At 30.2% G+C, this 16,162-nt stretch overlaps 2 protein-coding genes across 5 annotated transcripts; one reads left to right on the forward strand and one right to left on the reverse strand.

The window, feature by feature from the left end:
• Positions 1–4: 4 nt before the first annotated feature.
• Positions 5–9,843, reverse strand: LOC132946153 (E3 ubiquitin-protein ligase KCMF1-like). Of its 3 annotated transcripts, XM_061016001.1 has the most exons (8): positions 9,456–9,843; positions 7,030–7,337; positions 5,593–5,718; positions 5,046–5,152; positions 4,616–4,799; positions 4,295–4,506; positions 515–692; positions 5–386 (listed from the first exon to the last, which is right to left on the reverse strand). In XM_061016001.1, exons 1-8 carry the CDS (start codon positions 9,469–9,471, stop codon positions 360–362), a joined length of 1,158 nt encoding a protein of 385 aa, XP_060871984.1. In that variant the 5' UTR covers positions 9,472–9,843; the 3' UTR covers positions 5–359. The 3 variants fall into 3 exon arrangements, with proteins under 3 accessions (XP_060871984.1, XP_060871983.1, XP_060871982.1); XM_061016000.1 differs by having other exon boundaries at positions 5–692; positions 5,061–5,152; positions 9,456–9,840; XM_061015999.1 differs by having other exon boundaries at positions 5–692; positions 9,456–9,838.
• Positions 9,844–10,438: 595 nt separating this feature from the next.
• Positions 10,439–13,857, forward strand: LOC132947130 (protein AF-10-like). 2 transcript variants are annotated; one of them, XM_061017328.1, is made up of 2 exons: positions 10,439–10,888; positions 11,366–13,856. In XM_061017328.1, the coding sequence occupies exons 1-2, from the start codon at positions 10,882–10,884 to the stop codon at positions 13,270–13,272; spliced, it is 1,914 nt and encodes a 637-aa protein (XP_060873311.1). In that variant the 5' UTR covers positions 10,439–10,881; the 3' UTR covers positions 13,273–13,856. The 2 variants fall into 2 exon arrangements, with proteins under 2 accessions (XP_060873311.1, XP_060873312.1); XM_061017329.1 differs by lacking the exon at positions 10,439–10,888 and adding an exon at positions 11,015–11,252 and having other exon boundaries at positions 11,366–13,857.
• The last annotated feature ends 2,305 nt before the right edge of the window (positions 13,858–16,162 follow it).

The following is a 16,162-nucleotide window of genomic DNA, read 5'->3' on the forward strand; positions in this document are numbered from 1 at the left end:
AATGTTAAATTATTTAAAGACCAGTATATTTTTTTTTTTGGTTTTTTCTTTTTTTTAATACACAAAAATATATATATATAACATACCGTTTTGAATTAGTTATCATTAATATTTGTTTTTATATGCATATAAGTATATAACTAAACTGAAATCTATAGAAAAAAATCATCCTAAATATTTTACTTTAATTTTAAGTGTTACACAACACCAGTACACGACTAGACATTTCATGTTGAATTTGTTAAGCAGCAACCGGATTTTACCCATTAATTCAATGCGATGGTGATGGATCAGAGACTTTAGGTTGTTTTCTAACATTGGCTGCTGGCTGTGGAATTTGTGATTGCATTACAGCTTGCCTATTGCGACTGGGCGGTGAAGAATATCTGTGAGGAACACCAATTACATGGTTAGCCGATTGCTGTGGTTGTTGTGGAGGAGGTGGCGATGGTCTACTGTTAGACTGTCGTTGTTTGGTATCTGGTACTATCGTCTTAGCTAATGCTTGCGATACCTGAGGTTGAGCTACTGTGGCTAATGGCGACTGGTCTTTTTTGGCAGTTATTGTTGCTGGCATGGCTCCATTTGGAGTTAACATAGATAATAATAATTCTTGCATAAAGAAACTACGGTCAGCACGATCTATTTCCAATTTCTGCTGTTCAGATTCATTTAGTGGAGCATCAATATATCTATAAGAAAATAAAACAATTATGTGTGAATATTTCTAAAAATTATTTAAACTAAGAGATTACATTAAATTTTTAACAAAATTGTTTACATTAGATAAAAACACTTTAAATTTGTGTATAGAAAATCCAAATTTTCTTTTGTATTAAAATTAGTTGGAGGGTAATTATTATTAATTTCGCTTAAGCACAAAATATGTAGACTACACATACTATTGAAATAAGAGATAAAAAAATTATTTAATAATAGAATTTTAATATTGGAATAAAAAATAAAAGAACATATTTAATTTAAAAAAACATAGGGCCGTATTCAGTCAATGCTTAAGAATAAGTATTGCTTAAGAGGACAATATAGAATAAGTATTGCTTAACATACCAAAATTAGGCTCAAAAATTCACGTTTTATGCCGTTAGCTTAAAAATTAGAGTGAATTGACCTATTATGAAACTTAATGGTAAGAACATTATATGTGTTTTGTTGGAAGTTTTTTTACGATAATTCTGTTTTTAATTTACAAATACACGCATAACTTACTTAAAAACTGAATTATTGTGAAAAAACTTCCAACCAAACACAGATAATGTTCTTACCATCAAGTTTCATAATAGTTTCACTCTAATTTTTAAGCTAACGGCATAAAACGTGAATTTGGTATGTTATGCGTTTGTAAGACGGAGACAACACTGCGGGTGTGGTGTCATCTTAAGGGGTTTGGAAGCGGCATATTTATTTTACGTTTTAGACCTAAAAGCCTGACAAGATTACACATACTTAAAATAATCAGATTTAAATTCTGTAAAAAAATTTCAGTGGATCGACCTTTTTTTCTAGGTTATTGTGGAAATCGATTTTTGATATTTCTTTAAAAATTGCTCTTAAATCTTTTTAAAATTTTTAGATTTACTTTAGTACCTTTTTTAAGAAAGTTTAACAGTTATCCTAAAATCGACTTCTACAATAACCTAGAAAAAAGGTCGATCAACTCAAATGTTTTTACAGAATTAAAATCCAATAATTTTGAGTTGACATATTTTTGTCAGGCTTTTAGGTATAGATTGATTAAAATTAGTTTCTTGTTGGAACAAAATATATTATATCATCAAATGCAATGACTTGTTCATGCGCGTGTGAACCGCTAGTTGTTTCCCAGAAATTATAATGAATATCCCACTGTTGTTGAATATGCGGGTAGGAACTGTGGCGCGCTGGACTCTCACACAAATGTTTATTTACTACTCACACCAACAGCACTACGCAACTTCACCTGGTAAACTAATTGCCTATAGTTTACTCCTTAGAAACAGAGCGCTTCCAACCTCCTTAAGCTATATTCATAAATGAGACTTTGGCTTAAGAAAAAGTATTACTTGTTTTTAAGGTTGGTTGAAACCTTGAGCATAACTTTTAGTTATTATTACAATTTTTTAATTTTTTAAATTAACAAAATTAGGAGAAGCAATAATTATTTTTAAGCATTGACTATGAATACAGCCGTAACAGTTAAAATTTAGATAAAAGATAACTGATTTTACTAATGCACTCTATAAATTAAAATATTCTTAACAATTTTTAAATCATTGTAGGAACTTTAAATTATATTCTTACTTTTCAAGTAAGAAACATTAGTCTTATATTCAGAGCTAAGCATGATTTAAAATAATTTAGATTATAATTTTTTATTTTAAAAATCCTAATAATCATTTTGATTTTTGAGTTGTACCACGGCAATCAGAGAGTATCACATTTTATATACAAATTTATATCTATGTGTTTATGGTGTAGCATCAATAGACTTAATACTAATAAACAGAGTATGTATGTAGTTCCAGTGTTCATACAAGAATGTGCTGTTTGGGTGTTACCAGACTACATGGCACATCCGAAATGGAAACTTTTGAATTTACAATATTATTATATCTATTATATACATAGATAATACAAAATTATCTATTATCTTTGATTATATAACTACAATCTCTCTATCACGAGAGTCCACATCACCTGCCCAAGCTTTTTCCGGATGCTCCATCTACTAGTATAAGTTCTATGGTGGCATCAACATTGGTTATAAATACATTTTGAATGTAGGGCATTTGACAACCACTGATAGGTCTTTTGACATATAGGACAATTGATACTGAAGTTTTTTTACTTTTAAAACTTGTTGATTATATAAGATGTAATAATATGAATATACAGTAAAAATATAAAAATTTAATGTCATAATTATTATGTACTTTATAAAAATCATATTAAATTTCTTTTCGAATTATTTAATAAGTTATAAGAAATTGAAAATAGACACTTGATGTCATTGGGCTGGGCACCCAACGATTGCCTATTTTATATGTGTAAAAGTTACTTGCCTCACACAATTATTTACTTACTATTTAAGTATATTTTCGAATTAAAATTTTTGTTGTATGCATGTGAAGTTTTTTTATACACTGAACACATAGGTGGAATCAGAATTTGTCGTGTTTAATTTTTTTGAAATATTAAGAGTTGTATAAAAGAAATTTTAGTTATGCACGCTTCTGTAACAGCGGAGGTTATTTATTAGGAGGATGCTACAAAGGCATTTGTTGTCTCCGTCTTACAAGTGCATAACATATAAAATTTGACACTCAGCATTTCACGTTTAGTTCTATTAGTTTAAAAATTAGAGTGAATTGACCTCTAATAAAATTTAAAGGTAAGATTATTACTTAAGGCAGGCATCTCATAGGCTTTGTGTTATTTTTTAATAACTTGCTTTAAAATTAAAATATAACAAAAAGCCTATAAGATGCCTAGATAATAATCTTACCTTTACATTTTATAAGTGATCAATTCACTCTCATTTTTAAACTAACGGAGCTAAACGTGATCTGCTTAGCGTAAAATTTGCAATGTTACGCACTTGTAAGATGGAGACAACAAATGTCTGTGTAGGGTCCATTTATGACGTGTATGGCGTAACCAATCATTATTTTTTTTTAGTATTTTTAACATATAAAAAAACTCAACGTTATATTGTAATTTTGATACTTCTATCATCTTTAGCACAAAAAATCACACATTTTTACATAATAGTTTTAACACCAAAAAATACAATTTTGAAGGTGGTAAATTATTATGTAAATTGAGTAACGTTTACATGTGTAAGATAGGCAATAATATCGAGCCTAGCGCTATGACGTCACTTAGCTATTTTAAATATTTTTTTTACATTGAATCTTGACAAAATTGTTTTGAAGAGTTCTGATTGAAATAATTTAATATTTAATAATAATTTATAGAAAATATTTTTCTTGTGTTGTGTGTTCCTCTAACAAACTAATAGCTGTAATTGTTACTCGCTACGCTTGGTGTCAATTGTCCAATAGGTTAGCCTAACCTCGGGTGTAGAATATCTGACCAACTTTTAACTGTTGGGTGTCAAAAGTCCAAAAACTGGCAGTTCCTTATAATTAAATAATACTTTAAATAGATTCTTATCCAAATATTTTCTTCAAAATTTCGATTCCAATAAACAAACATTTAATTACAATTTATAGGGAATTATCTTTTGTCTGGTTATTTCTTTTAATAATAAAAGTTAAAAAATATTAATACATACTTGATAAGAAATTGTGATGAACTATTACGTGCAGACTGATTTTGGTTAGAGTTTGAATCTACAACTTGAATACTAAGTAAGTTTGATGATGTACCAGCAGCTTGTGTTGGTGCTCCAGATCCAACTATATTATTGTTAGCTAATGATGCAGCTGCTGCAGATGAGCCATGTCCTTGGCGACGAGGTAGACGTTCTAGTTGTTGTCTAGCAGCCTATAACCATAAAATATTTTTAATAAACTGCTGTAATTTGTTCGTATAATGTAAATTATTAAAAATATTTATGCAACAAAAATTTGGCATTATCACTAATATACAATACCCTGACTTGTTGTCTTTCAAGCTGCAGCTGCATCTGCAACTGTTGCAGCTGTGAAGAAACATTGTGAGTGCCTTGTGAGCTGCTTGCTGACGATCCAGGCACACTATTTGATTGTGCTCTACGAACTCCACTTAACTGTGATAATAGCTCAGCAATTGGATCCGAACCATCTCTCGTTCCACCACTAGAATGCATTTGAATAATATTAATAACTATTCATTTAGAAAAATATTAAAAATATGAACAATTATTTACGCATCAACAATTTAATATATGTAATTCAAAAATAGCAAATAATAATAATACAAAAATATCTATAGCAATTAGACACCAAATGCATTAGCCAAACTAATAAAAAATGTATTTTTTTTTTTTAATTTCAAGCCATAAAAGACTACTGTTTGAATAAATATAATTAAATTGTCCGTACTTTGCTGCCCGGTACCTGAAATTGATTGCTCTTCGAACCCTTGTACTTCCCATACCTCTTGCAGACTGTGGTATACGCCGAACAGAATGTCTTGCAACAGGTTCATCGTAATAACTTTAATTAAGGAAAAACCTCAAAAAATAATTACAATATGTAGTTTAATAAAAATGTATTATGCTGTTGCTATGTCTATCTCTCCCAAATATATGGGGTCAGTCACCCTTGTGCACAGAGATTTGTCCTCACCTCTTCTTTACCCTTACCCGCTATTTGTATACCATTTTTAATTACCAATCTCTTATTAAATTTTTCTTTCACTCTCAATCCTTCTACATTAATTTCCATTGCCTCTATCACTACTTCGGAATCACCTCTTAGTTTTAATATTTTGCAATGATTTATAATCTACTAGTCAACATAATGAAACTTTTGAACAATCATGATTTCCTTAGAAAGTATTTATCACAATCATACTGTTTTTTTATCATGTTATAAAAAGATAATGTAAATAAAAAATAATATGTAAGTTCTAATATAAAAAGGATATTAAAAATGAAATTAAATCTCTTGGAACACTTGGACTGGCACGATGTTGCATTTGTAAATGAACTGAAAAATCATCAGTCAACAAATTTGGATCACCTCCTGGGTGTGCTGCACAAACTGGGCACACCTAAATTATAAATTACTAATTAGTATTAACACAACAGTACAAAATTGCATAATAAATTTATAGTTTATGATAAACAGTATAAAATATGTCATAATATTAACACATTCAAATTTTTATTTTACTAATAGATAATATTATGAATTTTAACCATACTTTTAGAACATGTCTATCATCTAAGGCTGTCTTAACAATTTAGTATGGAAAATAATACATTTTGTAGAGTATTTATGTTCTTTGCAAGCATATTTTTTATAATTACACCCTAATGCGTTATCATTCATAGACAAAATATATACATTTAATACATAGCTGTTACACATATTTTTGTACCCAAGAACTATGTCAAGAAAAATATTTTCAATCTAAAAAATAAAATATTTATATTTATCTACAGTAAAATAGTAATGCTATTTGATTTAATCAAAACATATTTTAATTTAAAAATTTACATTATTTACAATTCATGTAAAATGTTTTTTTTATTTACTAAATCTGTACATAATGAAAAAAAAGATTTGATCAAGGATTTCATTGAGAGGACGCTACGCCTGAATGTGTTGTCTCCATCTTACAAATGTAAAACATAGCAAAAACAGTGTAAGAACCACTCAGCATGGTATTCTAGTTTAAGCTAAGCAATCAAAATGTCCTCACTATAAAGAGGAAAACGTTTACTCTACAATGTATTTTTTATTTATTCGATATCAGAACTAAAAAAAAGTTATTCGTGTTTGAAAAACTCAAAAATGATGAATTTTTAAACAATAAAAACTTTTTTTATATTTGTGATACTAAAAAGTTAAATACAACTATACACAGTCAATGTTCTCCTCTTTCTAGTGTGAAAATTTGGTTGCATAAGAGGACATCGTATCCACGTGTGTTGTCTTCGTCTTACATAGTGTGATGTTAGTTTTGATATTATTATTTTTAAATAAGTTATGAACATTTTAAAATGTACTGTTTCAAAAAGGTCATAAGTTACTAAAGAATAATAATAACAAGAAAAGCCTACATTGTGCCCTAGATAATCTTACCTTTAAATTTTATAATAGGTCAATTGACTAATATCAAAACGAACAACTATTGAAACTGTTGAACGAAAAATTTGCCATGTCGTATGTATGTAAGACGGAGACAACACAGCTGGTACGACATTCTCTAAACTTAAGACTACAGCCTTTTTGTCCCCGTGAGTAGGTTTATGCTATGTTTTACACTTGTAAGACGGATCCATAAGAACCAAGCCTGGGTGAAGTGCAATTTTAGGACCTAACCAGCTAAAGGATGTATTTTAAGAAGTATACTAACAACTTCAGTAGTAGAATCTGGGTGTTCAGCTGTGACATGTTCTGTTAGCACCACTTCTGTAAGACCCATACGTCCACAAAAAGGACATGTGAATGCTTGTGGCTGATCAGATGCCAATGATTCGCCACCATAATATAGCTCAAAGTCAGCACGTGTTAAAATACACTGCATTGGGTGATCAACTGAATGACGTGGTGTGGTTGCGCCTGCTTCGTAACAATGAGCACATAGATCATAGTCGTAGCATTTTAAACATTTGAAACGACGTCCTTTAAAGTTTCCTCTCATACATGCATCACAGCTAACACCTGTAATTAAAATACATAATTTTATTTAAGCTGTAGATAATTAATATTTTATACAAAATATTGAAAAATTAAAATTATCTTATTCAAATTAAATATATTTTTCTAGAGTTTCAAAGATTTTCAAGAATCAGTTAAATTTTTAAAGTTTAATGTCATCAGTTTATCAATTACAGCTGCCTAACAATACCTATGAATTTTAATTTTTTTATTGAATTCTACACTTATACTTCTTAATTTGTTATTTATTACGAGTCATTTATTGTCATTATTTTGTTGAACAGTTAGACCAGACATTATTAATGGTGGTTTGGATGAAGTGGAACAATTACTAAACATTTAATGAATCAATAAACCTATATAACTATAATTAATAGTGAACTAATAGCCACTTAAATTGATCAATTTTTATGCAACCAAGCAATAGTGTTGTAATCGAGGTTGTAATATTGTTAGTTTGCAAATTTTATAAATATTTGGGAATGATAATTTAACCCTTTAATCTTTCTGAGACAAGATTACTACAAACTGTAAATAATACACAATTTTATGGAATAATGAAATTATACAGAATGGAGTAAACATTTAAATTGTAAATACAAATGTGTGGGACAACAGATATTTTACTGATGAGATATCTTAGTGAAGCATGTTAGCGGGTAAGAACAAAAATATTTATTTTGAAAACATTCTAAATAATAATATTAAGTTTTAGCTGGTCATTAAAATTATTTTTTAAGGCAAGACACTCAAGACAAAAACCTATTGTGTTGTTATTTAAATTACATTAATTATTGAATTTTGATTTGTACAAAACTACCTAAAATATAAATAAGACATATTTTTTGCACCTATTATAGAACTTAATTAATAATTAATTTATAAACCACAAATTTTGTGTCAAACTCTTAAAAACTTATCAAAATATGAAAAGACTATCATAGCACAGGAAATATCATTCTCTACAAACCGTATAGTAGACCATTATCTTCAAAAGAACTAGACAGTCGTATTTAGGTTGCTAAATTAAGCATGAGACGGATAAGATAAATATTGCTGTTGCGACCATTTAAGTTAAGATAAAATTAATAAAAAACGTAATGACACTTTGAAAAAAATTGTATACATAGCTACATTATACATAGTTATTTAAGTATCTAATTATTAGTTGTTTATTATACTTGCATTAGGTTGATTATGATTACCTAACAAATTAAAATCAAAATAGATGTAGGTACCTATACAAATTTATATTCAATTACCTAGTAAGTATTCTATTTCTCGTTGTTTAGATAATCCTCATTTGGTACATTTAATACTGACTTTTGTGTGTGTGTGACTCTAGTATAAAAAGTATACTTATCGGGTAACAAATAATTAATTATATAAAAATATAGGTACCTAAGTTATAGTAGGTATTATTATTTAATTAAGTTTAATTACCTAACAAATTTAGATATAGATGTGGATTAAGTCGGATATTGGACAAATAAACAAATTTAAATGTAAAATAATTATTAAATACATTTATTATTTAAAGTTAGGTACCTATTTATTGAAACTAAATGTATTAAACATAAGTAGGTACACATTATTAGTCGAAAAGATACAATAAGATAGAGGAGACATAATTCTAGCTTCGCAAAAGATTATTTTTGATAACGTTAATTTTATATGGGTAACTATGTTCATACACGATACCTATATCTAAACACTATTTGTAAAAATACATTTTAATTGTATTGCTAATGCACAACTATAAGGTAATGACTGCCCCAGTTATGACCAACAAAACTACGGATCATTTTGATACAATAATTGTACTACGTATAACAGCGCAAAACATCAGCCTATCGTGTACACATTTCATGTTCACAGACAACGGGAAATATATTGAATGTCGGACAATCGAATACCTAGTTCTTCACAATCATTGACAACACCAGTGTTATAGACATAACAAGTTTGGATTACAGTCGACACCACAGAGGAATTTCAAAAATGATAATGATCTAATATTCGCGTTATAAACCTTCGACGAGTGCAACTTGTGAGCCGCGGCCGGGAAAAGTGGAGATTTTCACGAGAACCAAAATATTATCAGAATCGTAGTATGCTTACCTTCATGACGTGACATTTCACGAATTCCGTCTCGCCGAGGTGTATTCTCCTGGTCATTAACAAATTTATTTCGTATAATGTACCCCGCACGCGTTCCTGACAATTATTATTTAATGCGACCGATCGTGCGAGCGTCCCGCAGAGTTGGAACTTGCGATTGAGACACAATCGGGCATCGGCCGATTTACGGATCGAATTTTCGACTCATGAGACGAGGGGAAAAAAAATAATAATGATAAATTAAAATTAAAACAAGACGGATGATAGTTCGTTTTTTCCTTTATCCCCGTTCGGTTTTTTTTTTTTCTGCAACTTCACGACAGCCGATTACGACGGGATGGCCAACGATTGTGCATGGAAGAAACGACTGACGACACGGAACGTAAACTTGCCGCGGTCGCAGAGGATTATGGACGGGCCATGGCCACATTAATCAAATCACGGACTATGATATAATGGCCCGGAAACAACATGGTGGGCGGGTGACGGGGGACGGCCCGCAAAAGGTTCCTCTGTTATCAATAACACTGATAATTGAATGTTTTCAGCGCTACCAATGGTTTTATTTGGCGTCACATTTCGTATCTCGGTCCGTTTTTTTATACAAATGGCGCTGTAAACTCTCAATAATTATGAATGCGATCCCCCCCCGCATTTGCCTCTTGTACATACTTTCGAGGCCGCTGATAGTCTGCTCGTTCCCAGCCAACTTTACTATATCTTAGTCCGCGCGAATCAAAATATAGAGGGAAGTGTGCCGGAAGAGAGAAAGACCGTTTTTTATCATTGCCTCTCATTCCGGCAGAGGTCTTATCATACGATAATTGTTTGTGTTAAGACGTCCTCTATAACCTCAAAATAATTTCATGTTCGTTGCATCGGTACGATAAGCACAAATGGCCCGGAGAGAGAGCACTTTGAGAGAGAAACCAGGGGGGTATCGTATAGAGTGAGCGAGAAACGAAACGAAGTAGCGAAATGCATACCGTTCCTTGCGCGGGCTCCTTCACTATACTTCGTGTTCTTTCTCTCTCAGTTGTACGATCGCCTAGCACTATCGGCAGGGCGGAGTCGCGGAATGCGCTGTCCGTAGGTCTGTACCCGTCCGTAACCGTGTTTCGGTGCTTGAGGTCAACTACCGAGCAGCTCTATGGTGACGACTGTCGCACCGTAGACGGCCGCCGCAGCCGCCGCCGCTGATAATAACCAGTTTTACTAACATTTACTCGATATTTCCCTTTTTGTTTCGTTGGCCATTCGTTCGTGCGTCGTCTTCATTTTTTCGAATATTTGAATTTCTTTTCTTTCGTTTCGTTTCATCGACTACGGTTCTAAGTCTAGGACGTTTTCATTTTGCTCGTAGCCCACGAATATCAGACCTTCGACGTTATTATGTACAACTGGCGTATAACCAGCAATTTATCTTATGAATCGTAAGTATTGTTTGTTGTTTGATTGTTGCTGTATTACTATGCCTAGCCTACGTAGTTGGTGGAATATAATATTATATTATTGATTATTTGGTGATAACAGATATATATATGTATTTTACACAACATAGTATATACAGTCGGCACTCGGCAGGTCTGATGTTAAGTAAATGCTATTAAGTATTTTAGTATTAATAATATAATATATATTAAATACAATATGGTCATAATATGGACTATGGAGTATATAATACCATAGTTCAATGTAATAATCAAATATGTACGAGTACTTAATTGCAATTTAAATATGCGATTCCAGATTTTTATTTCGAAATAAACTGAGTTTATTTGATCAAAATTTGGATAGGTAGGATTTGCGCATGTTCCATGATTTATTCATATATCTTATATTTTGAAATATTTAATAACAACTTTATTGAGTGTGCCCAATTAAATGTAACTAAAATTTATTTTTTTCAGGTAAAGCAATGAAAGAAATGTTGGGTAACTGTAGTGTATGTAGTGAAGATAAAGCGTTTGACGATAACCCTTTAGTATACTGTGATGGTCGAAATTGCAATGTAGCTGTACACAAAGCTTGCTATGGAATTCGTGTAGTACCAAAAGGATCGTGGTACTGTAATAAGTGTGTGGCTCTTAAAAAAAATCCAAGTGCTAAAGTCATATGTGAATTATGTCCATCTAAAGATGGCGCGCTTAAGCCAACAGAAAATGGGAATTGGGCTCATGTTGTATGTGCTTTGTTTATTCCTGAAGTGACTTTTATAGATGTTCACATAATGGAACCAATAAAGTTAAGCGAAATACCTCCTGATAGGTTTAAAAAGATTTGCTATATTTGTGAAGAAAAGAATAGAGAACCTAAGGTCTCAGTTTATGGAGCTTGCATGACTTGTAAAAAAGGAGGTTGTAAATTAGGATTCCATGTAACTTGTGCACAAAATGTTGGATTGTTGTGCGAAGAAGCAGGAAACCACGGGCGTAATGTTCAGTATGTCGGATATTGTAAACATCATTATTCAAAACTTAAGAAGAATAACAATGTAAAAATAAAGCACATTGCTCCATACCGACCTCAGAATGCATCTGAAATATCATTAGATGAATTTACTCATGAAAACATTGACAATGACGGTCAAGCCAAATCAAAAAAAAAATTGACATCATTTAATACTTATGAAGAATCCAAAGACAAACCACAAAGTACTCCTCCAAACCATTCTCAAGCTTCGACTCGTCAATTAAAAGGTAAAATGGAAAGTGTGTCAGTGGGCAGTATTAAACAGTATCCCAACGATACAGAATCTGAAAAAGAGATTAAGTGTGAAAATATTGATAATTCAATGGAATTTTGTATGGTCAATGATGGATTACAGTCTGATGGTTTAAAAATTATTGAAGAACCAAATTTATCTTGTATGGATCCTAATATCCCTCCAATAAACATGACAAATACATGGATTAAAGACCCAAACATGATGAATGTATCCAACTCAATCACTGCTAAAAATAAAGATGCAAACGACCAAAAGTATTTTGAATCCAGTATTGATGCTCCGCATATGTTGGGAAATGCCTTAAATCCAAATTCCACTATGGCTCAACAAATGACTGATACATTAAATGAAGAAATTAAGACACACAAGCAGTTCAATGAAAATAATATACCAACAAATCGACCACCGTTGTTAATGGGTCCCCAGTTATATCGACATGTTCAAAAGCCTCCTACTGATGCTCCCCAGTCAAATGCTTCTGGTCCAGAATGGTTTACTAATGGGATTGGAAATAGTTCCCAAAGTTTAGAAGATCTACTCGAACGGCAATGGGAACAAGGAGGTTCATTGTTAATGGAACAAGCACAACATTTTGACGTAGCATCATTACTATCATGTTTGTATCAGCTGAAAAATGAAAACATAGACTTAGAAAAAGAATTGGCTACATTTACTAGACGCAGAGATCATTTATTAGCTGTTAATGCTAGACTAGCTATTCCATTGGTTCCGCAAAATATGATGAATCAAGTTGCACCAGCTCCTCCTAATCACGTCGAAACATCATTGCCCCCCAGGTCTAACTATTTACCGTCCATGGATAATCAGATTCTCCAGCAACATAGGTATCACCAAAATTATGCTATACCTGCTTCCAGACATCCGCAGCAACACCAACGCTATTCGCCTAATCTTGCAGCTCAGTCACAAGTTATTGTTAGAGGAGGTATTGGACAGGAAACATGGAATCAACATAATAGAAGTCATAACCAAACATCAAATCCAATGTATCAAACAATTCAAGAAACACCAAACATACCAACATCCAGACACCAAATGGGAATGGACAATCTACCCAAGCAGAGCTGAGACCATGCTAAATGTCTGTGTACAGAATGTATATCGACAATGACCGATTATTTGTTAAAGTATTTTCCTTAGTCTTAAGTTGGAATAAATATTTTTAAATTTAACAACTCAAATAATTGTGTTCATTGATTTAATTAGTAATTACTATTAAATTTCCAATTATATTATTATGTATTCGTATTAAACTACATGATTGAATTTAAACTACAATTTTTTTATTTTAATGATTTTTCTTTTGTATATATTGTACCTAGAGGTGTTTGAATACTAGTATTTTTAAATCAAATCATATCGTAGTTACTAGTTACTAATACATAAAATAACGATGTAGCATATGTATAAGACTAATTTCAGTAGTAAAATCGAATCCAAATAGTGAAAATCAACTCAAGTAGTATTTTATGAATAAAAATTATAATTATAATAAAAATCAGAATGATTGGTTTCTTTTTCTTACTAAAATGTAAAAATATTAATTTTTTTTTATCGCCATGAAATTCAGATTTTATTTGAATAATTGAAATTTAATTGTAAAGCTGTATTCTGACAATTTTATGTTAATATACATACTATAAATTATATATTATACACAGTGTTATTTAGAGGATTTGGCAATTACTCATTAATTTTTAATTGAAATTGTCAAATCCAGATGCATCCTATACCAGGAGTAGCAAAACTGTTTTCTGGTCAATTGCCAACATTTTGCAATTAGTTTAAAAAAATTCAGGTGCCAGTGATACATGTTCATAGGTACCTAAAAACAATTTTTTGTGATGGAGGTCTTAATGAAATCAAAATTATTCTAATATCAGTAGTGTATTCTGATAGTCTTAAATGTTATAATGAAACACAAGCAATTTTGATTTGGAATAATTCAGTGCAAGATAAACATTCACATATTATAGAAGTTATTATAAATATTGAGTTTATTTCAAATTAAACCTGACAACATAATTTTTAGAAATTAATTATTTTATTAATTTTTTTTTTTAAACAATGAAATAAAATTATTTTAACGTGATGGGTAAATTTGGCCAACGAAAAACTTTTGACATGCGTGTGCCATTGGTATGCTACAACTGTCTTATACCATAAACACATATTATATGATGAATCTATTTGAAGATACATACAATTTAATATATTAAAGAAAACTGATATTTTAGATTCTGAGCGAAGCGATGAATGTTGATTTTACAATGTGTTTTTTTATTTTAATTTAATTTTTATTTTTGTGTGTAATCACCTTTTATGACAGTAAAAGTGCTTGGATTTTCTTCAACAGTAACTTTTCTGATAGGAAAGTGAATCTAGTTGGTACTTTGGGGATCAAAATTTCCCAGTAGTTTTCAAAAGCGACATGAAAAACAAAAGAAAAATTCAGGAAACACGGGAATTTTTACCCAAAATCTGTTTTCGAGAAAACCAATTTTGGTTTTTGGTGCAACTCTAAAATAAATAAACGTATATACATGAAATTTTCACTGGTTGTTTATAATTGCATTTTCTATACACGATAAGATTTTAAAAATATTTTGATTTGTTTTGAACTGTTTAGGAACATTTTCAGTTTCCAAATTTATTAGTATTTTTTCTATGGATGTCAATAAAACTTTATTTGTTGGGTAAAAAAGCTTGAAAATTTAATATAAGGCTCCTACTATATTGTTTCAAAGGCAGATAAAAAAAATTAAAAATCCTTAGTCACAGTTTTTATTTATAAGCATTTAAAGTTCAAATTTTGACAAAATACTGAAAAATCACGAAAATTAGCAAATTATTTTGAGTTGAGAATTCATAAAAATTTTTCTTTTTAAATCTAAGATTTGAAAATGTAATATAAGATTACTCATAAGTTTGTCTACCTTTATCAAAAAAAAATATCTACAAGAAACTTAAATTAAATTTTTATGAGCGTCTGAAATTTATATTTTTACAACATTTGATATTCACTTAATTTCTCATGTAACAATTTTCTTATTTTATTGTAATGGAAAAACGAATGACTGTAGATACTTGAAAATTTCACTGAATGTTTATATTAGCATTTTCTATACACCATAAAATTTTGAAAATATTTTGACTTTTTTTGAGCGGTTTACGGACATTGTCAGTTTTCAATTTTTTTAGTTTTTTTTTCTATAAATATCAATAAAATTTTATTTGTTGTGTAAAAAAGCGTGAAAATTTAATGTAAGGCTCCCGATGTAATGTTACAATTGCAGTTGAAAAATATTAAAAATACATATTATGCACAATTTCTTTTTATAAGCATTTAAAGTTCAAATTTTGACAACATTTATCAAATTTATAATTTATAAATTATTTTGTAGTTAAAAATATATAAAATGTTTAACTTTTATGGCTAAGGATTGAAAATTTAAAACAAGGCTCCACGTAAATAGGTTATAGATAAATTACTTTATTCACAATAATATCATCAAATATACTTGGTAAAATCATAGGCTGACTGACCGTTTTCGCTCAGAATCGTTTTTCTTATACAAGCTGGCATAAATGCATGGCTAAATAGTAAATATGCAATTATATGTTAGACATTATGAAATGTGATTTTTTTTTAAATATCCTATCAGAAACAAAATAATATTTAAATAGTTAAACATTTAATACTTTAAAAACCAAGATGCAATATTTTATAATCTTCATTTTCTCATATTTTAGATGGTTTAAAATACAATGTCTAAAACTCTCAGAAAACTTAAAAAAATGAATCAAAATAAAAAAATAAAATCATCTGTAAACATAATTAGTTATAAAAAAAAAAAATTGTAAAATTGAGTTACTGCCAGACTGCCTTATTCGTTGCGCACATCGAAGTAACAACATAGTATGCCGAAATGCAGGTGTATGTGATTTATTGTTGTTC

This window comes from Metopolophium dirhodum, chromosome 6, assembly GCF_019925205.1.
Source record: "Metopolophium dirhodum isolate CAU chromosome 6, ASM1992520v1, whole genome shotgun sequence".
Taxonomy (NCBI): Eukaryota; Metazoa; Arthropoda; class Insecta; order Hemiptera; family Aphididae; genus Metopolophium; species Metopolophium dirhodum.